Source organism: Panthera leo, chromosome C1 (assembly GCF_018350215.1).
Source record: "Panthera leo isolate Ple1 chromosome C1, P.leo_Ple1_pat1.1, whole genome shotgun sequence".
NCBI lineage: Eukaryota > Metazoa > Chordata > Mammalia > Carnivora > Felidae > Panthera > Panthera leo.
The window spans coordinates 126,642,769-126,657,779 of NC_056686.1; the positions used below are offsets into that span (position 1 = coordinate 126,642,769).

The 15,011-nt window shown below is 36.3% G+C and overlaps 1 protein-coding gene across 4 annotated transcripts in view; it reads right to left on the bottom strand.

Moving 5' to 3' along the window:
* DARS1 (aspartyl-tRNA synthetase 1) overlaps positions 1-15,011 on the bottom strand; it is a 63,530-nt gene that overhangs the window by 48,443 nt on the left and 76 nt on the right. The window contains exons 1-3 of one of the 4 annotated variants that reach the window (XM_042948601.1): positions 14,636-14,949; positions 12,450-12,507; positions 9,328-9,420 (exon numbers count right to left, since the gene is read on the bottom strand). In XM_042948601.1, the coding sequence (XP_042804535.1) occupies positions 9,328-9,420; positions 12,450-12,507; positions 14,636-14,854 (370 nt within the window). In that variant the 5' untranslated portion in view covers positions 14,855-14,949. Of the gene's footprint in view, positions 1-9,327; positions 9,421-12,449; positions 12,508-14,272; positions 14,950-15,011 lie in introns of those variants that run through there. The other 3 variants (XM_042948598.1, XM_042948599.1, XM_042948600.1) reach the window with 3 other exon arrangements.

Sequence of the window (15,011 nt, forward strand, 5' to 3'; positions counted from 1 at the left end):
GTCTGTGAAATTCTGAGCAGAGTATAGTGTGAAATGGAAGAGAATGTGATTTAATAAGTTTTTTAGCTGCTCTCATGGTGCAGACAGGCAGCACAGTCCTAGCTGCACTACAAAGCCAAGCTGCAATGAACTCCAATGCTACACAAAGGACCTTGAGAGAGAATAGAGCTCTACAGGACTTACAAAGAGTTAGCACATGAAAATGTCTCAGGGTAAGCACTAGGGGGTAACACTTAGTGTAAGGGCTGGTAAAGTGTAAAAGCTTGGAAATCAAAAGACCTAGGATGGTATCCTATCACTTCCTGTGAAGGGGCCTGTGGGAAAATTATTAAACTACTTTATGCCTGTTTTTCATCTGCAAAATGGAGAAAATAATATATTACGGAGTTTTCTCAAGTATTCTCCTGTAATATTGAGGATTACATAAGTAATATGTTTAGAGTTGTGACACAACCAATTAATGTTAAGTATGAATAAATGTAATTAATGTTAATTATTATTACAGCACCACTGCCACTGGCTCCTTATTTGAGGACTGATTACCATTTCCTATTTTGAATCTGGATTATAATGTGTAACAACCATGCCAGGTACTGGGAACACAAAATAATTACTTGACAGACAATCATGATAGACTATCATGTAAAGAAAGTTATAAAACCATATAAAGTATAATCCCAATTTTGTTTGTCTAAGAAGTATATTAAAATCGACTGTGTAGGGAAGAAAACACCAAAATATGAAATTGATTGAATACAGAAAAAACACCAGAATGGGGCTACTAATAGATGTGAAATTGTAAGAAATTATGCTGTTCTTCATATTTTTTTTTCTGAACTTTCTACAATAAGCATGTACTACTTTTCCAATGAGAAAAAATACTTTTTAAGAGAATAATACAATCAGAGAGGTAGGTAAAAAGAAAGGTAAAGGATGAAAGGAAATCTTTAATACAAATACTTCGTAGAACCTGGGAGTTTTAGCAGGCTAAGTATAGAAGCAAATGCACTCCCTGAGATTTGACATGATTGCTAGGGAAAACAAATCAAGAAATGAATGATTATGAGTGGAGTGAAGATTGTTCACTGTCTTCTTTTAATGTTTAATGTGTTTATTGTATGTATTTCTAAAAATTAAACTTCTTATTTAAAAAGGAAACAGATGGAAAGGGGACGTGAAGTAGTAAGACCCGCACCATGAACATATTATACAAACCTACAAGTAAAAATGTACCAACACAAAAACAGCCAGATCAATGAAGCAGAACAAACCCAAAATACACCGTATTAGAGAAATTTTAATTCCAGATGGAATTGAGGAAATAAAAATAAATGAATAAACACGGAGTAAAAAATGAAATTGAATATCAAACTGTACAAAGGGGGAGGGGAAACTTTTCTAAGTTTAAAAATTACAGAGTATCTATACACAAAAATTGAAACACTGGGAAAAATTATTTGCTGACTTATAGCCTAAATGAATTAACATCATTACTAAAGATCATAAAGATTTATGAGTAAAGGACATTGAAATTCCAACAAGAAAATGGGCAATAAACTAGAACAAATCATTTGAAAGAAAAAGAGAAAAACCTTAGTAAACGTGAGGAAAAAATGAAATGAAGGTAATGCAAGTGGAAGCAAACAATGACAACATATAATTTACCTCTCAAAGTAGGAGAGATTTAAAAATATGTAATATCTAATGCTTCGGAGAATTAAACGAAAACCTTTCCTTCATAATTTGCTCATGGCAAGGTAAACTTGCACATGCTTTTGGAGAACCATCTGGCAGTGGGCATTAAAAGGCTTAAAAACATCTCTTTGCTTCAAGAAATGTATTTCTTAGAATATATGATAAGAAAATTGGGTATGTAAAGGCTTGTAGTGACAAAGATGTTCATAGCAGTATTATTTCTATAAAAGCACTGAGACTCTATTATCACTCACTTCATATTTATGCAGTCTTTACTAGTGGAATGATCTACATGCAACTCTACAACCAACTATCTATGGTTTCCAGGTTTTCAGTTTTCTAAGCACCTTCAAATACTAGAACCTTGATTATCCACTCAAAAAAATTATTAAGACTCAAAAAATACTGGCTTTCTGGTAAGTAGACCTGTCTGCTCAGACTACTTCCACCAAGTACTTTTGAGAACAAGTTCTCGCCAGTGAGTAAACAAAATTGTTCCTTCTTTAGCTCTGATTGGTGACATACTACATGGCACGCTTTGCTCCACATTTTGCAAGGCACTATCTTATAGACACTGGTGAGTGACAACAGGAGCAGCATGTGAACTGACATCCCTTTTATGTAAAGAATACACCTATGCTTATAAATGCATTTTTTCCCTGGAAGGATATACAAGAAATAACAGTGGACATTTCTGGGGGAAGAGATTGTAATGAGATGGAGAAGCTAGAATTGTGAATTCTAATTTTTTTTTTACATCTTTCTGTACTTTTGGAATTTTAATTTTTACTATACCCATATATTACTTTTTATTCTAAGAAGCAAGTATGTGACTTCTCACTTCAGCAAAAAGTTCTAAGTTAGCATTGGAACTTTATAGGACAGGTTAATCAACTGCTAAATATTATTCACCTTTCTTCTTGGAACCCTTCAACCAAGAAACAGTTTATAGAAAGGAAAATAAAGACTATGTTCAAAATAGCTGAATGAATGCACTACTTATAGATACCTTAAATTTAGCTCCGTAACAGTTAAGAATTTGTGTTGCAATTTGATTAAGTTTTTAGAAGAGGCAATTTATTTCTTAAGTTTACACAAATGTAAAGTTTGATATCCTTTATAGCACCAGTTGCATTTTTTAGTTCTAAGCTGAACAATAAACATGGTCACAGTCAGGACAAAAAGGCTTACTCTCATCTCCATTACAGTGATGGCTCAGTAATAGAGTGTGCTTTTTTTTATTAAGTTAAAAAATTTTTTTAATGTTTTATTTTTGAGAAAGACAGAGACCCACAGAGGGTGAGTGGGGGGAGGGACACAGAGACAGAGTTCGAAGCAGGCTCTAAGCTCCATGCTATCAGCACACAGGCCGACTCAGGACTTGAACTCACTAACTGTGAGACCATGACGTGCGCTGAAGTCAGATGTTTAACCGACTGAGCCACCCAATAAAATGTGCTACTGTGGAAGAACTAGGTGTAAAGCAATCTTTTGTTTTCATCTCTTCCTACTGTCTTTTAGCTTGCCAAGCTCCTGAACTCATTATTTAGATAATTAACTAATACCCAACAGTAATTATTTTCCTTCATCATTTATGTCGATCTGTTACTGAATAAAACAGCAAAGACCTAAATGTTTTAAAGTACTTTCCATTTGCTATTTCCTCTGAAATATTCTTGTATGAAGAGAAGCTGAGGTTCTAAACTACATAATTACCAAAATAAACTAGCTATTTTGGAAGTATAAGCAAGTTTTTAGGAAGAAAAGTATTGAAAGAGAATTATTTTGTGCTAAATGACTTAAATGTAGTATATTTAAAATTTGAAAGGAGCCACAGATACTTCAGTTACTCTTTCAAGATGCAGGCTTAAGCTCATAAGCTTTCACAATCAAAAGAAACAAATTTTTATCATATCATTAAGAGTTAAAAATTTCTCCTTGCTCCTATATAAACCACTTGATTTTAGGGATGTGATACATAAACCTACTATAAGAAATCTGATTTAACTTTTTAAAATGTATGAAACACTATCCTTAAATTTAAGGATATTTGTTGTTAACCGTTTTTGTTTTGTTGTTTTTTTGCATAACAGGATTCTAGTTGTCATACTTCTGACATTATGATTTTGACACTTCCATTTCCTTATTTGTGGTTTTACAGAGCTTTGCTCTACTTGAAACTGCCAGCATGCGTTGTTTCTCCAAGTCCAGTTTTAATGTGTTACTACTCCTGGAGTTACAGCACTTGAATGCTTCCAAGTAAAAATCATATTTACTGACAATTTTTCCTATAAAAGGAAGAAGGGAGTAGAGGCAATCAGGTTTTGCAAATTCAAAACATAAGATTTTGTTTCTTTAGATAATCTACTTTGGCAGAAATAAAAAACATTGACAATCACTACTGGCAACAATATAGAGAAAGTGGTATTGTCACACACTCGTGGGGAGTATAAGCACAGCTTTTTTGGGTGTACTCTGGTATAAGAAAATTTAAGTATGCATAAATATACCCTTCAACCCAGCAATTTCACTTCTAGATACCTATAATGGATAAATACTGCCTTATGTAGATCTATAACTAGTATCAAGGGAAGATCTTCAAGAAACACTGTTAACTGAAAACAAAAATGTTGCAAAATAACATGTAAAATACGTCTTCTGTGTAAAATAAGACAAGTTAAAAGTCACACATAAAAAAACAAATAAAAACCTGTATATATGTATGTGTACATATGTGCATTAAAAAAGATTTTTAGAAAGACGAACAATAAGAATTAATAGAAAAGGCTGGGGCAGAGGATAGCATATAGAGAAGACAAAAGGGAATATTATTGCTGTATTCTCTGAAAAATTCATGTGAAAATATGTATGTATTATTTAGGTAATTTGTAATTTAAACACAGACACACACACACACCCATATATATATACATATACTTAAAAACAAAATAATAGGGTTTTCTAATAACAAATTATGAAAACTAGATTAATGTAAAATTCCAAGGAAAAAAAACCCCACGAAAATTAACCTAGTACTATACTGAAAGAACACTACCCACACCTTTGCCAAATTCCATTTATTCCAAGAATCCAAAGATGGTTCAACATTAAGAAATCCACTACTGTAAATCATTACAATTACAAAGAACTGATTCTTGTTAATTGCGGCAGTTATGTTCTATAAAGTCACCAGGAACAATGAATTTGCAAATAGTGAACCACCACTGCTCCTAGGGGAAATATAAGGTTAGTTTCCCGTGAGACTCTGGTCACAATATTTTCATCAGTCCATCAATACATAACCTTGTGTGTGCTTCTGTTTAAAGACACACTACTTAATATACACTGTTGATTCATTAATATTGAACTCACGGCCAACAGCACTATAACTCATGCTTGAATGAAGCTTCTCTAACACTTATATTTTCTCAGTAAGGCACAAGCCTTCTTGCACTTAGGAACACTGGAAAACACTTTAGCACTATGCTTGGTGGCCACTGTAAATAGCCATATCACCAACAAAAAGCACAAAACTGTGAAGAACATGGCCTTAAATAGATTGTGAAGAGAGCTGATACAAGAAGGCAGAGCTTCACTGTTTGACCTCAGCTGGGAACATGTGCGTTGAGTGACTCAAGTTTTTTGCCTCTCTGCACATGAGTATGTCTGACATGTCTGTGAATGACAGTGAAAGTGCTGCAGGTATTGATTTTGGGGGTTACAAATACATTTTAGCAAGCAGAATTTGCAAATACACAATCCATGAATAAAGAGGATCAGCTGCATTTTAACTTTTTATTATATGGAAAATTCAAACAAATACAAAAGCAGAGAGAATATTATATGAACCTCTACATAAATACACTCAACACAATTATATTTTGAGGGAAAAAAAAGATCAAAAAAGGCCTAATAAAATTTAATATGTATTCCTGGTAACAGAAAATTTGGACTAGAAGAAAATTTCTTTTAATCTAGTCTTTAAACTTTGGCATTGTTTTCTAATGACATTTTATGTAGAACACCCAAAGGCATGAAATAACTCATCAGGAGTTAAATCTCTGCTGTCTGAAAAATTCTTCATTGAGGGAATCCCCGTAGTACTGGAGAATCTACTCATCATTACAAAGAGAAACAAGAAATGAGATAAACATTTGAAAGAGAAGGACAAAAGATCATAATTTGTAAATGATACCAATGTCTACCTACAATCTCCATGTACTTCAATAATTAACAACTCAGGGCCATTCTTGTTTTAGCTTTATTCCAATCCACATATCCCTTGACTCTTGTACAGTATACTGTGAAGCAAACTATTTTGCTGTTATTTCACCTGTACAAAGTTCTTAAGTACATTATTCCTAAGAGATAAGATCTTTTTAAAAATAATATTACCATAGTACTATTATTCCAACTAAAAAAAGTTATTTAACGTCAAACATCCAGCCAATGTTCAAATTTCCAAGTCTCAAGTATCCTCCATTTTCATTTACTCATTCATTCATTCACCTTTGGATCCAAATAAGTGACTCGTTGAGAGACAAAAAACATTTTTTTAAACATTTATTTATTTTTTAGAGACGGAAAGAGACAGAGCATGAGCGGGGAGAGTAGAGAGAGAGAGGGAGACACAGAATCCGAAGCAGGGTCTAGGCTCTGAGCTATCAACAGAGATCCCACGAACTGTGAGATCATGACCTGAGCCAAAGTCGGATGCCTACTCAACTGAGCCACTCAGGTGCTCCAAGAGATAAAATTCTTAAGTCTATTTTAATCATATGTTTCTCCTTGGCGCGCCTGGGTGGCTCAGTCGGTTGGGCATACAACTTCGGCCCAGATCATGATCTCACGGTTTGTGGGTTCCAGCCCTGTGTCGGGCTCTGTGCTGACAGTGTGGAGCCTGGAGCCTGCTTAGGATTCTGTGTCTCCCTCTCTCTCTGCCCCTCCCCCAGCTCATGCTCACACTCTGTCTCTGTCAAAAATAAATAAACTTAAAAAAAAAATCGTATGTTTCTCCCTCCCTTTTCTATTTATTTGTTGAAGAGATCACATCATTTTTGCCTAGTAGTTTCCTATAATCTAGATTTTGCTGACTGCATCCTCATTGTCACTTAACATAGTCATTTGTCCTATGTTTTTCCTATAAATTGGTAGTTAGCTCTAAAGGTTACATTGAGATTCAGGTACAATTTTTTGGGCAAGACAGTAGCATTGGGTGGTGTTGGGTTCTTTCATGAAGAGACATAAAATATTTCTGATTGTCTCTCTATTGTATCATTAGCAATCACTGGTGATGAATGCCTGGATAATCTACTAGGGACAAAATGATGAAGCTCTAACACGCTTTTTTTTTCATTTTATTTACTCCAATACTTCTCCAGCAACTTTCTTCTATCTACCATTTGGTTAGCCAGGGATATAGAATTCATACAGAAACGATACTTTAATCAGTTTTCAAAATAATGAGTTTGTTTCACCAGTGACCAACTAGGTTTTGTTTGCCTGCCTTAGCGTTATTATAAATTTATGGATTTAAAAATATCTGCTGTGTTTCAATTCATTACATTTATCCTTATTGATACACATATTGTTCCATTTGGGGGATGGGTGCGAAGGGAAGTATTCTTGGTTCAGACCTACATGTAGTATGCATTCTTTTAATCTGCTAAATAACTATGTTTAAGAGACACAGTGGGGGGTGCCTGGGTGGCTCAGTCGGTTGAGCGGCCAACTTCGCCTCAGGTCATGATCTCGCAGTCTGTGAGTTCGAGTCCCGCGTCGGGCTCTGTGCTGGCAGCTCAGAGCCTGGAGCCTGTTTCGGATTCTGTGTCTCCCTCTCTCTGTCCCTCCCCCATTCATGCTCTGTCTCTCTCTGTCTCAAAAATAAATAAACGTTAAAAAAAAAAATTAAAAAAAAAAAAAAAAAAAAAAAAAAAAAGAGACACAGTGGCCAGTTGGACAGAACAAAGGCTCCCAGTCTAATGTGAAAAAGACAACTAAATGAAGGAATACAAAACAATGTGATTATCTCTTGGTAGAATAAATGGCCGGAACTTTCAGAAAGGCAAATCAACATTTAAAAAAAAACTAAAACTCCACCAATATTCCTCTCAAAGTCTAATGCTATTCAGCTGTTTGGGGGGAGTATACTGGAAGAACAGACAAACTTTTAGTAGTAGTGATACTGAGAGTGAGATATAAATCTAAAATGTCAGAATTTTAAAAATAATGGGCCCACATTAATTCTATAATAAACACTGAAAAGCACTGTAAGAAATGACGTAACACAGCATGTATTAAATATTATAGAAGTAATCAGCTCCGCCAGGAGACTAAGTGTCTTAGAAAACTACCACATTCTGTTCATATTCTACCAATTACTATGAGAACTTGGGTGAGTAGCTTTCTCATTTGAAGCCTCAGTGTTCTCATTTATAAAGCAGAATACCAAAGCCTGTTCTGCCTACTTCAAAAATTTGTAGGGATGATCAAATGTGAAAAAGTGTATGAAAAGTATAAAATTATAAACTAATGTTAAGTGTCATTAATACTTTTATACGATTCTGAACACTAGGCTAGGACTATTTTCTATAAGGAACAGGCCTGTCTAAACTACCTTAATCTTTCTTTGTTATTATTGCTAACTTCTTAGTACCATCCAATAGAACTTCCTACAATGATAAAAATATTCTGTATTTGTGCTGTATTTTGGGAGCCGCTAGCCATTGTGGCTATTAAGCACTCATAATACAGCTAGTGACTTGAACTACTAAATTTTAATTTGGTTACATGTAGCCAGTGGCCACTGTACTGGATAACCTGATCTTAGCCTTATTTCTCTATCACCTATCTTGCTATCTAAATATTAAAATATAAGAATATTAACAAATGAAAAGCTTCTCAACCACACTCTTCACTTAAAACTAAACTTTTAGGGTGCCTGGGTGGCTCAGTAGGTTAAGCATCCGACTTCAGCTCAGGTCATGATCTTGGGGTTCATGAACTTGAGCCCTGCATTAGGCTCTGTGCTGACAGCTCAGAGCCCAGAGCCTGCTTTGGATTCTGTGTCTCCCTGTCTCTCTGCTCCCTGCCTGCTCACACTCTCTCTCTCTCTCTTTCTCAAAAATAAATAAAAATTAAAAAAAAAAAATCAAACTTTTGAGAGATGCTAGAAAAGTACCTTAAAGTCTTAGATTTAATCTGAATTTTTAAGGTCAAAAATTTTTTTTTTAATTTTTTTTTTTTAACGTTTATTTATTTTTGAGACAGGGAGAGACAGCATGAACGGGGGAGGGTCAGAGAGAGAGGGAGACACAGAATCTCAAACAGGCTCCAGGCTCTGAGCTGTCAGCATAGAGCCTGACGCGGGGCTCGAACTCACGGACTGCGAGATCATGACCTGAGCCGAAGTCGGATGCTTAACCGACTGAGCCACCCAGGCGCCCCAGGTCAAATTTTTTTTAAGGATGTCTTATAAGAACCTAAAACTAATTAACCATGGATTAATATTTCACAGTGATTTAAGAAAGAAAATAGATGTTTTGAAAGATTTACTTTGGTCTGTGAGGAATTTGCAAAACAAAAAACTTAGAATCCTTACCAAAAGGACCATAATCATTAAATCAATCTTACCTTTAGCTCTACTTGTATGAACCCTTGCACGCACCCAAACAACTTCATCAGCTCTGTGTACTGTCAAGTCGCTAACCCGAACCAAAACTCGATCTGCAGCAGATAAGTGAAACAATTTTGTAATTCAGAATTTACAAAGTCATAATTATTTTGGTTTGGCAGCTAGCATAAGTACTTGGTATTATCTTAAATAATTTCCAATCTCTGATAACATCTTCTTTTCTATCACTGTCCATATGCAATTTGCTTCAAGTTTTATGAACTGTACTAAGTACATCTCTAAAATCTATCCAATTCTCATTCATCTTCATTGCCACCATCTCAAACCAAAGTACCATTTCTTTTGTCTAAACTATAGCAACAGCCTTAAACTGGTATTCCCCTGATCCCCTAACTCAGTCTACACTGGAGTCAAAGAGATAGTTTCAAAACGCAAATCTCTTGAATACTTCAATGGTTAAAAAAATACAGCTTGTCTTTACCTGCCTTTGCCTAGGTGGACATGATATTTTCCTTTGCCTGCCATGGTATACAAGTCAACTATGCACAGGGGAGGACTTTCTGCCAGGCCTGGATAGTCATAGTAACAGGACACGGAGAATGATCCAGGGAGGGCATGTAACTCAAAATAAATAAAGTCCTTCTGTGGGACTTACTATAGACAACATGGGAATGAAGGTCTCTTTCCCGAGGCTGCTGAGCTGAGATAGTGTAGGCCTGGGCTGCAGCCACCACCTTTCCCAGTACCTGAGATATATGGACAAGAGAATGCGGCCAGTAACCTAAAGGAAGCAGAGCCAAAAAAGTGTAGACAGAAAGCCCTGCAGATGTTGCTTGAGCCTCTAGATCCAATCATGCTGTATACTATCTCATACTTTGTTTCCTATAGTTATGTGAGCCAATAAATTCCCTTTTAGGCTGTGAGTCCTCCAATGCTAATAACAAAACACTACACCCATCCAGAGTCTCCCAAACAGGAAAAATGTGACAAAACAACTATTATGTCAAGATAGTGATATAAGGCAATCATGATCCAGAAATCATTTTATTCTAAATATGCAGTAATTTGAATATTAAAGAAAAATTTAAGTATTAATTAAAAACACAGTAATAGACATGACATCATAACAACAGAGTAATGTAAGATCTGTATTCCCAAGAGTTTTATTGCCTAAGTGTAACCAAATTTGTCAATATCACATGCAGCAAAACCTAGTTACTACATTACTAAAAATACCTTTGGGAGGATATTATAATGAAATCAAATTATAAATCTATTTTACCTACTTTGCTAAATGTATTTATAACTTGCCTCTTGAAGCAAAGATGCAGCTTAGAGATAATTCAATTGACAGGAGTATACCATGGTTCTCATTGCCAGAAACAACGAGACAGAATGACGAATTTTTAAGCCATGAGGTAGCACAAGAAATTTCTGCAAAACATTGCTGACAGACCTTATGAATTAAGCCAACTTCCAAAACTGCTGTGTAAACTCAGGCAAAATAAAGTGTGAAAGAGAAAAGACAAAGCAGCATAAAATTTTAAAAGACAATTCTGAAAATGCCAAGATTGATAAAACAAAATGACTTACTAACTAGGCAGTCAAAACTCAAAACCAAATGAAACAGAGTAACATAAATCTAAAAGAATAAAGTTCTAAATAAACAGCATGATTAGGGTAATTCTAATAGTACTTTTGAAAACAAAGAGCAACATCCCTTGTTTCATGTGGCATTCCAACTAAGTAGCATAGGGCTTCCCAACCTTCAACATATCCACACATCCTTGAAGGACATGCCACACTCTCACTGGTTGAGACTGGTAAGACTGGTTGAGACAATGATCAGGGGCAGGAGGGTTTCAGTTTGAAAATCTACTGCCTCTTCCACACTTCTAAGTCACTAGCATTAGAATGAAGGAATTTGGAGAAATGGAAACAGATCAGAAGGAAACTTGTTGTTGAACTAGGTATTAGGATTTTAGCAGAGATAAAACCAAAGGCAGTATTCTCCTGTTATAGTAATGTAACCAGGTGACATATAGTTTATTTTTCCCTCCTGTGAGAAGAAATTTTAAGTGGAAGACAGCAGTCCGAATTTGCCAGCCAAATGGGAACAGTAATTATGGCAACAGGTGACTGGGGCTCATGTAAGAGATTGAAACACCAGTGAGATTCGTTGTTACAGCTCAATCAAGTCCAGTTTAGGAAGACACCTGAGCTGAAAAAAAGTCTCAAATCACCTCTCCTGCTTGTCCGGGCAAGAGAATGTCATCTCCTATACTATATTGCTTACATCTCATTTTATACTAAATTCTTTTATTCTATTGTTTCTTTTTTTTTTCTTTCGGAAATGGTTTATTTTCAGCAAACTATTTAGGTCTTTTAATGCATACTTTGTCAACAAAGTTGGGAAGTAAAGTGATTTTATGATGGTACAATTAATCAAATCCAAAATAACATTAAAACTGATCTGGAGATTTATTATTTCCAAAAATTAAATTTAAAGGCAGGCTTCTAAATCAGAAGTACTTAAAAAATAATTTGAGGGTAAAAAAAAAATAATAATAATAATAATAATTTGAGGGTGTCTACCAAAAGAAAAGATTGTTAAATAGTTAAGAGTAAGATAAATCTGCTGAAATTACATGCATACAAATATACAAAAATGCAAACAAAGGAAGGCAAATGCTTATAAATAGAAAACAGAATGTGACAAGTCAATTTCAAAGAAATATAATAATGCAAGGGGGAAAAGGAGGTGGTTTCATAAACATGTAAAAAAGTTGTATTTAATGAAGGCAGTTAATATTACCCATTCTTGTTTTATCTCATAAGCCAGAACTTAATCTCAGTTAAATCTTTTACCTTATCGTTTTAACATAATTTACCATTTAAAGTATACTCATTTAACATATTTTCTTCCCTTCCTAGATTAGTAGCCTCAAACTGACAATGTTTCTGCAGGGTTATGGTGTCTGGTCGGGTTATTTATTCACTTAATCTTTTCAGAGTTATGCCTTCAGAGTTATTATGCCAAACTTTACTTAAAACTTTATGAAGTGCTTTCCTGGAATTAGAAAAAAAAAAAAAAAGGCTTTATTATCATATAGCTACTAACCTGGTTTTTCTTGTGACTGTATCATTGAAGATACTCCATATCTTTCTTTAGCATAATCCTACAAAGAAATGTTTTTGGATTATGACTTTTTATTTAAACGTTAATAGCATAGTATACACATAAATACAAATAACAGAATATAAAAATGAATTCATTTTAACTTTCAGAACCATTTTATTAATTAGAGAGTGAGTAGTTTTAAAGTGTGGAAATCTATCATTTACCTATATATAGAAAGTTTCTGGTTAATTTTTGAAGATCACCACTCCTGGATGGATATACCATATGCAACAGCTTTCTCAGCTAAAATTTATATACATGTATAACACATCTTAACTACCTTCTTCAAAAAGAAGATTAAATGACTTCAAAGCAGGGATATAAATTTCCTCTGTGAAGGGAGTAGGATGAAGTACAGTTTTATTAACTTCCTGTTACAGGAAGAGATGTTCAAAGAGAACCAACATTTTGGAGTAACGTTTCTGAGCACCAGATGTCCTCAGTTTTTAAAAATGGGAAATGTTGGACATAAGCTACTACAACTTTGTAAAACAGCAAAAAAATTCACCAGCTTCCTGTTTCTACAAACTACCCTCAGGGGCGCCTGGGTGGCTCAGTTGGTTAAGCGTCCAACTTCGGCTCAGGTCATGATCTCACGGTCCGGAGTTCGAGCCCCGCGTCGGGCTCTGTGCTGACAGCTCAGAGCCTGGAGCCTGTTTGAGATTCTGTGTCTCCCTGTCTCTCTGCCCCTCCCCTGTTCATGCTCTGTCTCTCTCTGTCTCAAAAATAAAAAAAAGTTTAAAAAAAAATTTAAAAACTACCCTCAGTACACAGGGTTGTAAGCAGTTGGAAATGGCCAATATCTAATTTCTAGTTACATTTTAAAGTTAGCAACAGGAAACAGGTGATATAGGGTACAGACTATTAACAACAAACTATACTTACAGAATAGACAAGTGGTCTTTTATTTTAATCTCCCTTTACTTCTAAAATGGTACCTTAAGATCCTTCTAGCTATAAAATGACATAATAGCACCACAACGCCTACCTTATATCTAGACCTATGCAATCTGCAAGGGAGCACAGTTTATATAATTAATCAGATCAAAAATAAGCAAAAATAATTTCCCTAGGTTTTACAAGGTAATTTAAAACATATATGAAACAATTAGTTTGTCAGTCTATAGCTACTTGGTGGAATCCTCTCCTGTAGATCTGATGGATATTGCAGTTTGTGTTTATACCAAAATAAACCAGACATGTTAAGGTGCATACTGAACAAGTTTTTGTTTTTTTTTTTTAAATAAAAAAAAAAAAAATACACCTAAAGACAAAGATAACCCAGCCCTAATAGAGAAATACAGTCACACAAGATAGCATGAGGCCAGCATTTGTAGATTACATGGTGTGAGTAAAGGGTCATTTATCAGTACTGTTCATATTTAGGCAACTTTTATTCCATGTAATGTTGTTAAGATGACCTATTCCTTACGTAGCTTATCACAAATTCATAATTACTCAAGAGAAAAATTAGGAGCTGGGTAAGGATTAAGGCCCAGTTATCCTACAATGCATATAAGTTGTAGGACGTCTTCAAAATTTCATTTTTGAAAAGCATTGAAGGACCACTAGGTATTAGGAACTACCCACATGATTTTGAATCACTTCATCTCAAACGCTTGCTCTGCAAACTTCCCTACCTACCTCACTGGGTCACTAGAAGGGAGAAAATAAATAAAAATGGCAAGCGTTCTTTAAAGCTGTCACACGGTAAATGGTCATTAAACACATCGACAGATCGCTTTACTAAGTACTGTCATTACCTGTAAAAACATTAGGAACATGAGAGCTGAGAAGAGAAATCGACTATAAGTGGACATTACAATTTTACAAGACGAGGTGTAGGGGCAGATTACGTGAAGGACGTGCCTAACCCAGGCACGTGTGACCCCAGCCGCTCCTACTTCCGGGACAGTTGTTGCTCCACGTCCACCCCACCCCGGGACACGCTTCTGTTACAATAGGCCTCCAAGCGCCCCTGTGAGAAATGAGATCCGAAGTAGGTCTAGCCACGATGCTCGCGCAAGGGCCCTGGAAGCACAGAGAGCGCTCTGGGCGCCCGGACACCAGGCCTGCGGCCCGCAAGCAAAGTGCGGACAGGGAGCTGGAAGCAGGGCCCCGCTCACCCTACTCCCTCCCTCAGCGCGATGTGGCCCAGGGGTCTGTCGTCCCAGTCCCGGGGAAGGAGAACACCCACTTCCGCCGCGTCCATGATCTCCCGCGGCTTCTCCTGACTCCTGCGGCTTGCGCTGGCGCTGGGCATCGGGACAATTGGACGGGGCAGCGGTCACCACCCTCCCTCGCAGGCTTCCGTAGGGCAGGCCAAAAGGGCTTCTCCCTCCCATACAGTCTCCGCCCTCGCGACACTCAAGCCACAGCAACGCACTCGGACTCCCCTTGGTGGGTCGGCTCCGGAAAGATCGCGAGAACTGAGATTCCTGAGCGCTGTAAGGCGAGCGACCCGCGCCGCCGCCTCCTCTTGCCCCACCCCTACGGGTGTTT